Source organism: Juglans microcarpa x Juglans regia, chromosome 1S (assembly GCF_004785595.1).
Source record: "Juglans microcarpa x Juglans regia isolate MS1-56 chromosome 1S, Jm3101_v1.0, whole genome shotgun sequence".
Taxonomy (NCBI): Eukaryota; Viridiplantae; Streptophyta; class Magnoliopsida; order Fagales; family Juglandaceae; genus Juglans; species Juglans microcarpa x Juglans regia.
Genome location: NC_054595.1, coordinates 23208042 through 23223347, shown reverse-complemented (window position 1 = coordinate 23223347; position 15306 = coordinate 23208042). Strand labels below are relative to the sequence as shown.

Sequence of the window (15306 nt, the reverse complement as noted above, 5' to 3'; positions counted from 1 at the left end):
GGTTTTGCACGACCTCTCTTGTTTCGCACGACCTTTCTGTTTTCCCTCTCTGGTTTTGATCTACAACATCCAACCCAACGCAACTTTTTGGATTCGATTTCACTCCAATGCACTACGACACTGCAAACGCATCCAACACACGACGAGATCTCTTTCACTTTCTTCCTCTCTGGTTTCCTACAAATAGCAAGCTTCGTTTTCGCCCTCTTCCTCTCTGCTTTCTTTCTGTTTTTGGTTTTCCCTCATTTCTTCCGCATTTTTCTTTCTTTTTTTTTTCTTTTTTTTATTGCACGCTGACGTGACAGACAGTTTCACGGCGGGTGTAAAACCCGGTTGTATCTAGAACTATTGTAAAAAAAAAAGACCAAAAATGCAAAAGGTGACCTGCTTGGAGAAACGCGAGGTAATCGCCACTCATGCAGCAATAACAAAACAATGACATTTCACGCTTCCCCCGAAATATTGAATTCAAAGCAAAGCAATAATAAAACAATCATTTTGGGGGTGTTACAATTCATTTTGAATGTTTTTTGAGTGGTAATTCGTTTTGAATTTTGAAAACACATTCTACCGACCTTTCATGGTTTCATGAACGAAATCTGACCATTTGATGGTCCATAAAGTCTATCACTTCAACAGCCTGATGAATTTCAAAGTTCCATTGCATTTTTTTAATCTTTTTATTTATAAATTGACGTGATTGAACATATAAGATTTAAATTATACATGTTATCATTGTGAAAAGTGTATTCTTCCTATGGACTTATAAATATAATTAGTTTTAATTAGCAATAGGTTGGGTGCTAGTGAAGATTTAGATTTTGTAAAATTGTCGTCTTATAGGGTTGAAATTAAACAGTTAAGTTATTGATTTAATAAATAGTTCAACTTCTTCAAATCGTAAAACAAAAATAATATTAAAACATAATATTATAACAATATTTTATTCAATTTTCAACAAAATATCTCATCTCAACTAAACTGCGTAACCAAATGAGGCCTTAGGTGAATGTCTTGTATCTAGGGGTGAGTACCGACTTAGTCGGAGTTTTAATCCAAACTCCGATCTGACTTGTTGGGGGAGAGTTGGATTTAGACTTTCAGCTTTAGGTTTTTTTTAACTTTATATTTAGCCCATTTTAAAAAAGATTTTTTTGTAGACTTTCAAATTTCAATTTTTCCAAAAAATTTAAAACTAACATTAAATTCTTCACTGCTAATTTACTTTTATCATAATATTTAACTTATTTTTATACTAAACTTATACAATAGTGTCTAATTACATGTTATCATACTATAGTATTACATATTATTTTTATTGTTTAATTACATCTTATTATACTATAATATTACATGTTATTGTATTATACTAGTGTCTAACTTATTTATAAATTCTTTCTATACTAGACTTATTTCTAGTGTCTAATGACTCTAATTACATGTTATTATGCTTTAGTAAATTAGTATTATATGTTATCAACTTATTAGACTTATTAGTTATTTCTATACTAGTGTCTGATTTATTTCTACACATGATTTATACTATCGTGTTTAATTACATGTTATTATACATTAATATTATATATTATTATACTAATATCTAACTTGGTTCTAACTTAATTATATACTAGAATTTCTAGTGTCTAATTACATGTTATTATACTTTAGTGAATTAGTATATGTGTTATTAACTTACTATACTAGACTTATTTAAATACTAGTGTCTAACTTATTTCTATACTTGATTATGTACGATAGTAATACTATGATGTTTACATATACTAAACTATCATTAGTTTATTTGTATTATTGTATAAGTATATTATTTTATAATAACTAGCTCATACTAGTATATTATTGAATATAACTATATAATTATACTAGTATATATGATAACTATATAGATAAATACATATTTGTATAACATATATACAATATTGGAGTCAGATTTAGATTCGGAGTTGGAGTCGGAGGGTAAAGTCAGACTAGGAGTCGGAGCATAAAGTCAGAGTTTGATTGAAAAATTAAAAAAAAAAAAATTCCTACTTCGTTTTATCAGAGACAGAGCGAAGTTGAATTTAGAGTCGGATTTTCGTATTTTTCTGAGGCCTATTCTTGGTATTTTTTAATAGATTGTACTTATTAGTAACATCTTTTTTAATATAACTGTTGCATTCTTTAGATTTTTTTGTTGAGGAAGCTTTAAACCAGATCTTTCAAAGTGCACATATTAAAAATATTTAAAGTTGGTTTTAACTGATGAGAAAAAAATCAAGGTAACCGTTGGTATCATTTTTTCAGTTTTCTAAAATCTAGGAGCAAGAGATCTACACATGGGATCTCAAAGACCACTAACGTGTAGTTTTCTTTTTGAAAAAAATGGCTTGAAGCGATAGCCTATTGGGGGTGTACGAAACAAGAAGGAAAAAGTTGAAGTTCTTTTTGTCCATATTGAGAAGATTTACGATAAGAAAAAAATAAGATAGTGTTTAGAATTTATTGAGAATTTTTCAGATAAAAGAAATGTATTTTTTTTGGAGGAGTTTTGAGTTCAATAACTTATGCAGAGTTGATTCGAGCTATACGATGATCAGTTGGACTGTTGTATCTTAAAGGAGATAAGTCAAGAGGAGGTCTATTGTACCGGTTCAATTGAAACTTTACATACTGTAGAGGGCTTGAATCTCCTTAAAGAAAGCGAGATTTTCATGCCTCAGTCCAAGCTAGTTTCATTTAAAATTTTCATTTCATTGTAATTTGTCATTTTATTACTATGAATTTCCTAACAATTTCAAGGAGATTCAAATGGAGCTCACAAACGAAAAATTCACGGAAAACATTGGAGATCTCTAAAGAAATTCATAGGTTTAACTCATCTCATAAAATTGGTTTTACAAGAGAGGGTTACTCATTCCTTATAAATATGTGCAAGACCTTGTCATCAGGTAATGCGAGATTATTCCTCAACACCCTCTTTCACGTGTAGGCCAGTATTTTTTTATTATCCTTGTCACTGGATAAATAGTGTGGGCCCCCCATTCATCCTGTGGTAGAATCTGATACCATGAAGAAATTCACATTGCTTGTGGACAAGGTCTTGGGCATGTTCATAAGGAATGAGTAATCCTCTCTTGTGGAATTGATTTTATGAGATGAGTTAGACCCGTGAATTTATTCATGGTATTAGAGCCTGCCTCAGGACGAATGGAGATTGCACTACTTACCCCATGACAAGGACTAGGAAAAATACTGACTTGCACATGAGGGAGAGCGTTGAAGAATAATCTCACATTGCCTGTGAACAAGATCTTGAGTATGTTTATAAGGAATGAACAATCATCTCTTATGGAACCGGTTTTATGAGATGAGTTAGGACCGTAAATTTCTTCAATCTCAACAAGCCATTCTGTTTCAAGGGAGCCAATTTCAAGAAATGGAAGTGCAATGTGCTTTTCTATCTAAGCTTTCTCAACATCTCCTATGTTCTCACTATAAATAATCCAAACAAGATCCATATCGAGAACACGATTGAAGAATAAGTCAAAACTCAAGAAGAAAATATTAAAAAATATACAAAAGATGAGTATAATTGTCGATGTTACCTTTTAAATTGTATTGCAAATCACTTTTATGATTTCTAAAATACTACTTACTCCTCTGCAAAGAAAGTTTGGAAAGCCTTATAGAATAAATATGATACGGAAAAAGCTGGAGTAAAGAAATATGCGGCAAGTCACTTATTTCGATATCAAATGGTAGATGAAAAACTCGTCGTAGAATAAGCGCAAGATTTTCAAATGGTTGTAGTAGAAGTTCGATCCGAAGGCATCAAGATTAGAGACAATTTAATTGTTTGTGTCATCATTGACAAGCTACCACCTTCATAGAGGGAGTTTCAAAAGTTGATGCGCCACAAACAAAAAGAGACATCCTTAGAGACCTTAATTATGCGTATTCGGGTAGAAGAGAAAGTTAGAGGCCAAGATGCTTTGACATTTCAAAATGGAAATGAGACTTCCATGACGAAGGTAAATTTAATTTTTGAAAATGGTGACTTGCCCAAAGATCAAATTTTAAAAGATAGTCATTTGAAGTCGCAAAGAAAAAAATTTAAACAAATTTAGTAGACCTCACAAAAAAGGTTTTTCCAGTCAAAAGGATAAGAACCAATGACCATTTTTACAAAATCAAGCTTGTTTTATCTATGCAAAAGTGGGCACTTTGCTCGAATTTGCAAATTTCAAAAGCGAGGAAATAATCCTCAAGTGAACGTAACTGAAGAGCCATTTGTAATAATGATTACAGATGTTAACATGATTCAATTTGTTGAAGGGTGGTGGGTAGATTTTGGTGCCAATAGGCATGTCTGCTATGATAAAGATTGGTTCAAAAAGTATACTCCCGTTGAAGAAGATAAATCTATTATGTTTGGTGATTCAAGCAAAACCAAGGTCTTTGGAAGTGGTGAGGTCGAGCTGAAATTCACCTCTGGACGTATATTGACGCTCAAAGATGTGCTCTGTATACTATTTATGACGAAGAATTTTATGTCAAGTTTTCTACTCAATAAAGGTGGCGTTAAGCAAACTATGGAATCTGATCAATATGTTATTACTAAAAATGGAGTTTTTGTGAGCAAGGACTATGTTTGTGATGAAATGTTTAAATTGAACGTTGATAATTAAGCATCGTATGTTTTTGTTTATATGCCTTCTTCTTTAAATTTTTAGCATGCATGTTTATGTCATATTAATAGTAGATATGTTGCAATCATGAGTAGTCTAGGCTTAATTCTCAAATTGAAAAAATATTTTAAAAAACGTGAACTTTGTAGTCAAGCAAAAATTATAAAACGGCCTTATAAAAGTGTTGAAAAAAATACTAAATTGTTAGATCTAATTCATACTGATCTTTGTGAATTTGAAGGAATTTTAACTAGTGGAGGAAATAGATATTTTATTACTTTTATTGATGATTTTTCAAAATACACATATGTTTATTTATTAAAAAATAAAAGTGATGCTTTTGAAAAATTCAAATAATTCCTCCATGAAGTTGAAAATCAATTTGATAGAAAAATTAAAAGATTTAGAAGAGATAGATGTCGAGAGTATGATTCAAATAAGTTTAATTATTTTGTTCAATCATTAAGAATTATCCATGATACTGCACCATATTCACCTACTTCTAATGGTGTGGTTGAAAGAAAAAATAGAACATTGATTGAATTGACAAATGCCATGCTTATTGATTTAGGCGCTCCCTCAAATTTTTGGAGTGAAGCAATTTTGACTGTTTGTCATATTTTAAATAGGGTGCCTTATAAAAATTCAAAGACTACATCTTTTTAATTATGGAGAGGGTATAAGCCAAGTTTGGAATATTTTAAAATTTGGGATTGTTTGGCATTTGTAAGGCTAACAGATCCTAAAAGGCCCAGATTAGATGTTAGAACTATCACTTGTGTCTTTATTGGATAAGCAAAAAAAACACATCCTATAGATTTTTTGATATTGAAAATAAAGTGATTTTTGAATCAGGCGATGTGATTTTTCATAAAGAAAAATTTCCTTTTAAATCCAAAAATAGTCGGGGTCAAGAATTTAAACAAAACATTTTTTATGAAGCTAGTTCTTCTACTCCTCCAGAAAATAAAGAAAATTTTGATTTAAGAAGGAATAAGAGAGTTAGAACTGAAAAATATTTTGGTCGCGACTATTAAATTTATAATATTGAAGAAAACTCAAATACTCTACAAGAAATTTTAGCATCACCTGATTCTGTGTTTTGGAAAGAGGCTATGAATAATGAGATATATTCACTAATTTCTAGTAAAACTTAGAAATTAGTTGAGTTACCACCGAGTTACAAAACCATAGGGTGTAAATGGGTCCTTAGAAAAAAATTTAGATCGGATGGAACTGTTGAAAAATTCAAGGCTAGGCTTGTCACAAAAGATTTTAAACAAAAAGCTGAACTTGACTTTTTCGACACCTTTTATCCGGTTACAAGAATAACATCTATTAGATTACTGATTGTCGTTGCAACAATCTCTAATTTAAAAATTCATCAAATGGATGTTAAAACAACTTTTTTGAGTAGTGATCTAGATGAAGAAATTTATATGGATCAACTCGAAGGCTTTGTAGAGCCTGACCAAGAAAGCAAAGTGTGTAAGTTAACAAAATCCTTATATGACTTAAAACAGGCCACTAAACAGTGGCATGAAAAATTTGACTCTTGCATGATCAAGAATGGTTACAAGTCAAATGAGAGTGATAAATGTATTTATTATAAATCTTGGAATAATTTTCATATTATTATTAGCCTATATGTGGATGATTTATTGATATTTGGTTCTAATTTGCATGTTCTAGATGAAACAAAAAAACATGATTAGTAATCATTTTTATATGAAAGATCTTGGTGAGACTAAGGGTACGTTTGGGTAGTGAGAATACCTGAAAAGTGTTGAGAATGTTTGTGAATAGTTATGAGTAGTGATTGGAGTGAGTTTGTGGGTCTTATTGAGAGATTTTGAGTTGTTTGGATGTGTGAAGTATATTGAGTTGTTGAATTTTAGATAGGTAGTGGAAAAAGTTGTGGGTCCCATAAATATTATAGTTATTTTATTTTTAGTAATAAATATTATAGTGATTTTATAATAGTCATAAATATTAAAGTGATTTTATTTTTATATATAATAGTGATAAATATTTTAATGATTTTATTTTTAATTTATATATAATAGTGATAAATATTATAATAATTTTATTTTTATATATAATAGTGATAAATATTATAGTAATTTTATTTATATATATATTAGTGATAAATATTATAGTGATTTTTTTTTATATATATCAGTTATAAATATTATAGTGAATTTTTTTTTTCTTTTCTCATTTTCTCTCTCTCCTCTAGCCCGATTCACCCCACACCCGAAATGGGTTTTGAGCCCAGCCCGACACCGGCGTGCCCCGCCCGTTCTCACCGCCACCACCGACGACTCTCCCTCACGCCGGCGACTCCCCCAGCCACCACCAATCTCCCCCACGAGCAGCGTTATGTCCCCTGCGATAACCCAACCGAAACCCATTTCCATCTCCCTCTCCGTCGCACACATGCAAACTACCCTCTCCCTTCAACCTCTCCGTCGACCACCTCGGGCTATTTTTGGGGAAGAATGTGTGTGAAGGGTGCGAAGAGAAAGGGAGAGAGAGAGAAGGGTGCGAAGAGAGAGGGAGGGAGGGAGAAGGGTGCGTGCAAAGAGAGAGGGAGGGAGAAGGGTGCGTGCGAAGAGAGAGAGAGGGAGAGCGTAGACTGCGAAGAGAGAGAGGGGGAGAGAGAAGTCTCTGGGCTGTACGAGAATAGGGTGCGAAGAGCATTTGGATGTAAAATACTTCTCATCCGTACAAGAACCATCAAGAGTATCTCAGAGTAGTTGGACACCCAAACGTAGCCTAAGGCTACTTAGGCTACGTTTGGGTAGTGAGAATACCTGAGAAGTGTTGAGAATGTTTATGAATAGTTATGAGTAGAGATTGAAATGGGTTTGTGGGTCCCATTGAGAGTATTTTGAGTTGTTTGGAAGTATGAAGTATGTTGAGTTGTTGACTTTTGAATAGATAATTGAAAAAAGTGTGAGTCCCATCAATGATTGATTTTTTTTAATGATGATTTTATTTATATATAAGAGTGATAAATATTATAGTGATTTTATTTTTTATTTATATATAATAGTGATAAATATTATAGTGATTTTATTTTATTTTATATATAATAGCAATAAATATTATAGTGATTTTATTTGTTATTTATATTTAATAGTGATAAATATTATAGTGATTTTATTTTTTATTTATATTTAATAGTGATAAATATTACAGTGATTTTATTTTATTTTATATATAATAGTAATAAATATTATAGTGATTTTATTTTTTATTTATATTTAATAGTGATAAATATTATAGTGATTTTATTTTTATTTATATATAATAGTGATAAATATTATAGTGATTTATTTTTTATTTATATTTAATAGTGATAAATATTATAGTGATTTTTTTTTATTTATATTTAATAGTGATAAATATTATAGTGATTTTATTTTATTTTATATATAATAGCAATAAATATTATAGTGATTTCATTTTTTATTTATATTTATTTTTTATTTATATATAATAGTAATAAATATTATAGTGATTTTATTTTTTATTTATATTTAATAGTGATAAATATTATAATGATTTTATTTTTTATTTATATTTAATAGTGATAAATATTATAGTGATTTTATTTTATTTTATATATAATAGTGATAAATATTATAGTGATTTTATTTTTTATTTATATTTAATAGTGATAAATATTATAATATTTTATTTTTATTTATATATAATAGTGATAAATATTATAGTGATTTATTTTTTATTTATATATAATAGTGATAAATATTATAGTGATTTTATTTTTTGTTTATATTTAATAGTGATAAATATTATAGTGATTTTATTTTATTTTATATATAATAGTAATAAATATTATAGTAATTTCATTTTTTATTTATATTTATTTTTTATTTATATATAATAGTAATAAATGTTATAGTGGTTTTATTTTTATTTATATTTAATAGTGATAAATATTATAGTGATTTTATTTTTTATTTATATTTAATAGTGATAAATATTATTGTGATTTTATTTTATTTTATATATAATAGTAATAAATATTATACTGTTTTTATTTTTTATTTATATTTAATAGTGATAAATATTATAGTGATTTTATTTTTATTTATATATAATAGTGATAAATATTATAGTAATTTATTTTTTATTTATATTTAATAGTGATAAATATTATAGTGATTTTATTTTTTATTTATATTTAATAGTGATAAATATTATAGTGATTTATTTTTTATTTATATTTAGTGATAAATATTATAGTGATTTTATTTTTTATTTATATATAATATTGATAAATATTATAGTGATTTATTTTTTTATTTATATTTAATAGTGATTTTATTTTTATTTATATATAATAGTGATAAATATTATAGTGATTTATTTTTTATTTATATTTAATAGTGATAAATATTATAGATTTTTATTTTTATTTATATATAATAGTGATAAATATTATAGTGATTTTTGGAAAGATTTTGGTATGAAGATGGTTTATTGCGTTTGGCATGTGGAATATTTCCAATAATACGAGAATACTTGGAAAGTGTTGAGGTATGTTGGCTACCCAAACTAAGCCTAATTTTATTTTGGGTATGAAAATCACCAAAACATGTAATGGTATTTTTCTTGATCAATCACATTACGTAAAAATTATTAAGAAAATTTAATTATGTTGGATGCAAGTATGTTGTTACTCCTTTTGATCCTAGTGTTCATTTATTTTCTATTAAAAATGATGATGATGCGATTAATAAAAAAGAATATGCTAGCATGATTAGTAGTTTACGTTATGCGACTGATTGTACTAGACCCGACATTGTTTATGTAGTAGGAGTACTTAGTAGATTTAATATCAAGCCAGGAAGAGACCATTGATATGCAATGGAGGATAATGAAATATTTATCCAGTACAAAATATTATGCTTGTTTTATAGAAAATATCCTGTTATACTCGAAGGTTTTATAGAAAATATCCTGTTATACTCGAAGGCTTCAATAATGCCGATTGGAATATCTTGTCAGGTGATTCCCTTTCAACTACTGGTTATATTTTTATCTTAGATGGTAGTGCTATATGTTTGAAGTCTAAAAAAACAAACTATTATTGCTAATTCAACTATTGAAGTCGAGCTTATAGCTTTGACTTTAGCGAATGAGGAAACAAACTGGTTGAAAGATCTACTATACGAGATTCCATTGTGGGAAAAACTAGTTCTACCTATATTAATTCATTGTGATAGTACTACTACTATTGGTAGAATACAAAATTGCTATTACAATAATAAATCCAAACCAATAAGAATAAAACACATTATTGTGAGTAGTGTTGTCATTAACGTGGATTATGTTAAATCACGTGATAATCTAACAGATCTACTGACCAATGCCTTGACAAGATAAAGAGTCTGGAATACATCGAGGGAAATAAGATTAAAGCCCATACTGTAAAAAACCACATATGAGGGTACCCAACTCAAAGATCAGAGATCCTGAAAATTGGATTCAATGGGAAGAACGAATCATTTGATGGTCGTAAGAAATACACAATTTACTTTAATTGAGAAATTTTCCATTCCTATGGTGTAAGTACATTCATTCTGTAATGATTAAGAGGATGAGTTGTTTTAAATACTCTTAATAAAAATCTATAACTCTTATGAGTGAGGTGTCAGAATTACAGAAGCACCATTGACAGATTTCACCTATGTGAGTATGGAAGTGAGGCCGCTTTTTATGAGAATTGGACTTGTTCTCAAACCAAGAATAGCACAAGGCCGTAATGTGTTGGCTAATAAAGACATACTTTCATAATGCATAACAATCATTTTTTGTCTGGAGGTATCTATCTTATTTATATATATATATATTTTATTATTAAAAAATAGTAGAAGAATGTTGATATTTTGTAATAGATTGTATTTGTTAATAAGATCTTTTTTAATACAACTGTTGCATTCTTTAGATTTTTAGGTTGAAGAAGTTTTAAACCAGATCTTTCGAAATGCAAATATTAAAAATATTGTTTTAACAAAAAATAAAGGTCGCCGTTGGTATCATTTTTTCAGTTTTCTAAAATCTAGGAGCAACAGATCTGCAGATGGGATCTCAAATACCACTAACGTGTAGTTTTCTAAGACTTTTCTTTTTGAAAAAATGGCTTTAAGAGATAACCTGTTGGGGGTGTAAGAAACAAGGAAAAAGTTTAAGGGATAGCCTGTTGATTTGCACTCACAAAATAAAAACAGGAGAAACATACAAAACATGGGGCGTGACTCTGCGCCAAAAGGCACACTATTCCGTCTTTCTATTTCCCACTCAAAATATATGTTCGTTAAATCGTATGAGGCTCTCTCGTCAAAGGATCAAAGCTTCTCATCTCTCTGTGAGTCTCCACAGCCAAAGGATGCCAACGATGGGTGCCCCGGAAAAGGTATGGGGTTGTACTGATCTCTCTTCCTGTTTTTTCTCGGCAAAATATTTCCCGCGTAAATCTGTCCGAGGCTTTTTTTATTTTTCAGTTGGTAGTGTAATCTCTTCGAAGCTCAATTCTTCTTTTTTTTTTTCCCAAAAAGAATATGTTTGTAATTTTATTATACGAGTTGCTTGAATGACGCAAGACCAATTGAGTTTTAGCTGCTAATGCCCATTTTCGTGATTGATTAATGGTTCATTATTCATGGTGGTTTATCCATACTGCTCGAGTATTTTACTTAATTTCAACTTAGGACTCCATGGAAGCACGTTTTATTTGGGAAAATTGCTAGCTTATTGAAGGTTGGGATTTTTCTTCTTGATTCTGGGATAGTATCGAATAAACAGCTTTGATCAGTTTTATTGGGTGATGGTAAGAAGAGCATAACTTGATATAGAAGTCACTTTGATGGACCACGCGTTGATTAGTTCCTTAGAATAGATTTAAACAATTAATTTCTTGTAATATTGAACAAAAAAGCGGTACTTTCAGAGGCAAGCGTGTTGAATTCTGGACTGATCCTGGGTTTGATTCAATAGAGAAACGTAGGTACAATTGCATAGGATATTTTTTTTTTGGTTCCTTTTTCATCTACTTTATGTTTTTCAAACATTTGAACCTGTTTTATTCTCTGTAGTTAACCAGCCCTGAATCGGTTGAATTAAACCCACCAAACGTTAGTTTTACCAAGATTCTTATTTTACTAGACTCAAAATGTGCCCTTAACCTCTAACTTCTAGTATGTACAGGATCCTAGAGAGGAAGTTGTTCAAGCATGGTACATGGATGACAGTGATGAAGATCAGAGACTCCCCCATCACCGGGAACCAAAGGAGTTTGTATCCCTAGATCAACTTACTGGTGAGCATCTTTAAAGAACATGCTAGTTTAATTTGATAAGTAAATGTTTGGATCTCTGACCTCATATGAGCCATCATGTCAACTTGTAGAACTTGGAGTACTCAGTTGGAAACTGGATGCTGATAACTATGAAACTGATGAGGAGTTGAAGAAGATTCGTGAAGATCGTGGTTATTGCTACATGGTTTGTCAGTAACAATTATTGATGTATTAGTTATGTTTGTAACACTGACATACACTTTTTAATTTCTTATGCTTAACGGTCTTGCAAGACGAGATTGGGCTTGACTAACTTATAATTATTCTAGTGGCTTGTAATACTAACTTGTGAAGTAAAAACAAGGAAAATCTCTCGACGATATAAAATATGACAGAATATACGAATCTGTCGGGGCTTATAACTCATGAACTGTAGCTCAAATGACACCTTTCTCTGTTTAGATAGGATGGAGGGTGAGCTCTCGAGTTCAAAACTTAGCAATTAAAAGATAATATGTTGGATATAGAAAGAGAACTTTATTCTTATTTATTCTTCCACTTAAATGTTCAGTACCAGGTCTTGCTTATTAAAAGGAAGTAAATCATGCTTGTACCATAATCTTAATCAGATGAAACTTTCTTCACAGGACTTCTGTGAAGTTTGCCCAGAAAAGCTGCCTAATTATGAAGAGAAGATCAAGAACTTTTTTGAGGAACACCTTCACACTGATGAGGAGATACGATACTGTGTGGCAGGAAGTGGTGAGATTAGATACATTTTTTTTTTTTTTATTGTTGCCACTTTCCCAAAAAGAAAATTTTGGTGAAGGTTATTTTGATGTCAGGGATCATAAGGACAAGTGGATTCGTGTTTGGTTAAGGAAGGGGGGAATGATTGTTTTGCCTGCTGGAATTTATCACCGCTTTACTCTGGATGCAAACAACTACATCAAGGTATTGATGTCATATGTGCACGCGCACAAAAGCAGCTTGTCTCCATGTTGACAGATAAAAAATAAAAAGGGAAAAACTTTGAAAGATCTTCATTCCACAACCGTCAAGAACACTCATTCCTGATTATTACCTTCTTCATTCCACAGCCATCAACCATCAAGCACACTTGTTTCTTACACTTTTTAAGTTATGCTCGTATTATTATCTCTTTCAATTTTGCACTAATACTTGTGATAGGCACAATAGTTGCCAATATATTGACACATCTATCAAGAGACATTTGCCTTACATGACAAGGACTTCTATGGAGAGGACTCATGTTGTCATAATGAACACATTACTTCTTATGCTTCCTTTTCTTATTGCTATCTGGTAATTCAAATTTGGTACATGTAGTGTTGGTAGTGCAATTTGCTATTGATATAAACTATGCGCTCTTAATCTAAGGAGCACATACATGACTACATGATGAATATGTGCACATGCTAGGCATCTCTTCGACCTGTTCAATTACATTAATTTTACTTTTGAACCCATGAGACCTTAGTTTCACATGCCTTGGAGACCTTGACATGTTCAAGATGCCTGTCACCATGAGTGTGAACTTCTTTTCAAGAAGGCTCACCAGCTCTTTGTATCCTTTTATATCTTTACCTAAGAGATGTTTCTCATAAATTTATTTATTCAGGCAATGCGGCTGTTTGTTGGTGATCCAGTCTGGACTCCATTTAATCGTCCTCATGATCATCTGCCTGCAAGGTATATTTTTTGACATACTTTCTCTATATCGGACATCAGTTACTTGCTTATTTTTTTTTCTTATTTTGATATGGAATACTTGTCTATTTTTAAACCTAAAAGGGCATTTTAACTGGCTTCCTCGAGTCTTATAGAGGTTTTTCTTTCATGTAGGAAGGAGTATATTAAAGCTTTTGTGGAGAAGGAAGTCGGCGATCATGCTGCCGCCTGAATTCTTTATTAACTTCGAAAATTGGACTTAAAAATGAAAATATTGCAGCCTGCTGCCTACTACAGTTTCCTGTGCTTGTATGCTGCGTCTCTCTTTCTCTCTCTGCTAGCCTATTTCCTTACTATTCCCGTTTAGAACGCTTAGCTACAAGACATTATACTTATATCTTCCAATTTTCTGTGCATGGATACACACTTCTAAATATGGAATAAGCTTTTTGTAACCTGGTTGTATTATAATGCATGCACTTCTTGGGTGAGGCCCCTCTTATTTCTGCTTCTATTGCACTTCCTGCTTATATAGAGACCCCTATGTATGGTTAGTTTGTTGAGCACTGCTGGGTTTACTCGTGTTGGTATATTCCTGCTGTAAATTTGATTGGAAGGAGGTTCAAACTGAGGTGTATTATTGGTAAACAAATGGCAGACATCTGATCTATCATGCTTTGCAAATCTCGAGCAGGTTAATTCGCTCAAAAAGTTCCAATACGATGGGGCCCAAAAGAGAAATGGGGTCAGTATTTGTAAATTTCAACAATCACTCTTTTTCAAGTCCTGTCTCCTTTTTGCAAATTTTGGTTTTGTCTAGCATATTCGGGGCTGGTTCCACACTCTTCCAGAAGCCTCTTAAAATATTAATGCATGCGCTGTAGGGTCAAGTGCCAGTAATGAGCATTGCACTTGCACAGCCTCCAAAGTCTGCTTACGGTAGCCTTTGAAGTTTGACCTTTTGGTTCCATATTTCTTGATAAATTATGCACCACGACACAAACACCACTTATTGAATGAATGGATTGTGAGTAATAATAAGATATTATAAGTTAAATTATTGTCCCTCTCGAAGGCATCATAGCCAATTTGGGTATGGAGATATTTTTAGATATGAATATTTCATTATATTTATTATTTTTTTATTACTATTTTTATTATTTAATATTATATCATTACTTTTTATTACTATTTACAAAAGAGAAATTTTATTTATAGTCCTCATTTAGAGATTGCATGTGTAAATTCTTCATTAAATGAAAAAAAGTATCATTTTGATAAGGATATTATTGTAATTTTAAAAAATTTTAAAAATAAAATTGACTAGACTTACACATACAATCTTTATTTGGAGATTATATATAACATTACTCTTCACAAAAGATCTCATAATACCTCATTACCTAAATGCAATCTAAGATTTTAATAATTTGTTTATATATAAAAATATTTTTACAATATAGAATAAACATAATATAATATATCTCACCCTATGAAAATTGTTATTATCAAACAGTGTAAATCACAGTACTATTAATTCTAGTAGAATTTACATATTATGTCTTCTGAAAATCAATTCAGAACCTTTTTTTTTATTTT

At 30.5% G+C, this 15306-nt stretch overlaps 1 protein-coding gene across 1 annotated transcript; it reads left to right on the top strand.

Annotated features, from left to right (window-relative positions):
- Positions 1-10977: 10977 nt before the first annotated feature.
- LOC121245884 (1,2-dihydroxy-3-keto-5-methylthiopentene dioxygenase 2-like) lies at positions 10978-14209 on the top strand. Its single transcript, XM_041143792.1, has 7 exons — positions 10978-11133; positions 11925-12036; positions 12126-12220; positions 12663-12777; positions 12845-12969; positions 13658-13728; positions 13882-14209. The coding sequence occupies exons 1-7, from the start codon at positions 11044-11046 to the stop codon at positions 13937-13939; spliced, it is 666 nt and encodes a 221-aa protein (XP_040999726.1). The 5' UTR covers positions 10978-11043; the 3' UTR covers positions 13940-14209.
- The last annotated feature ends 1097 nt before the right edge of the window (positions 14210-15306 follow it).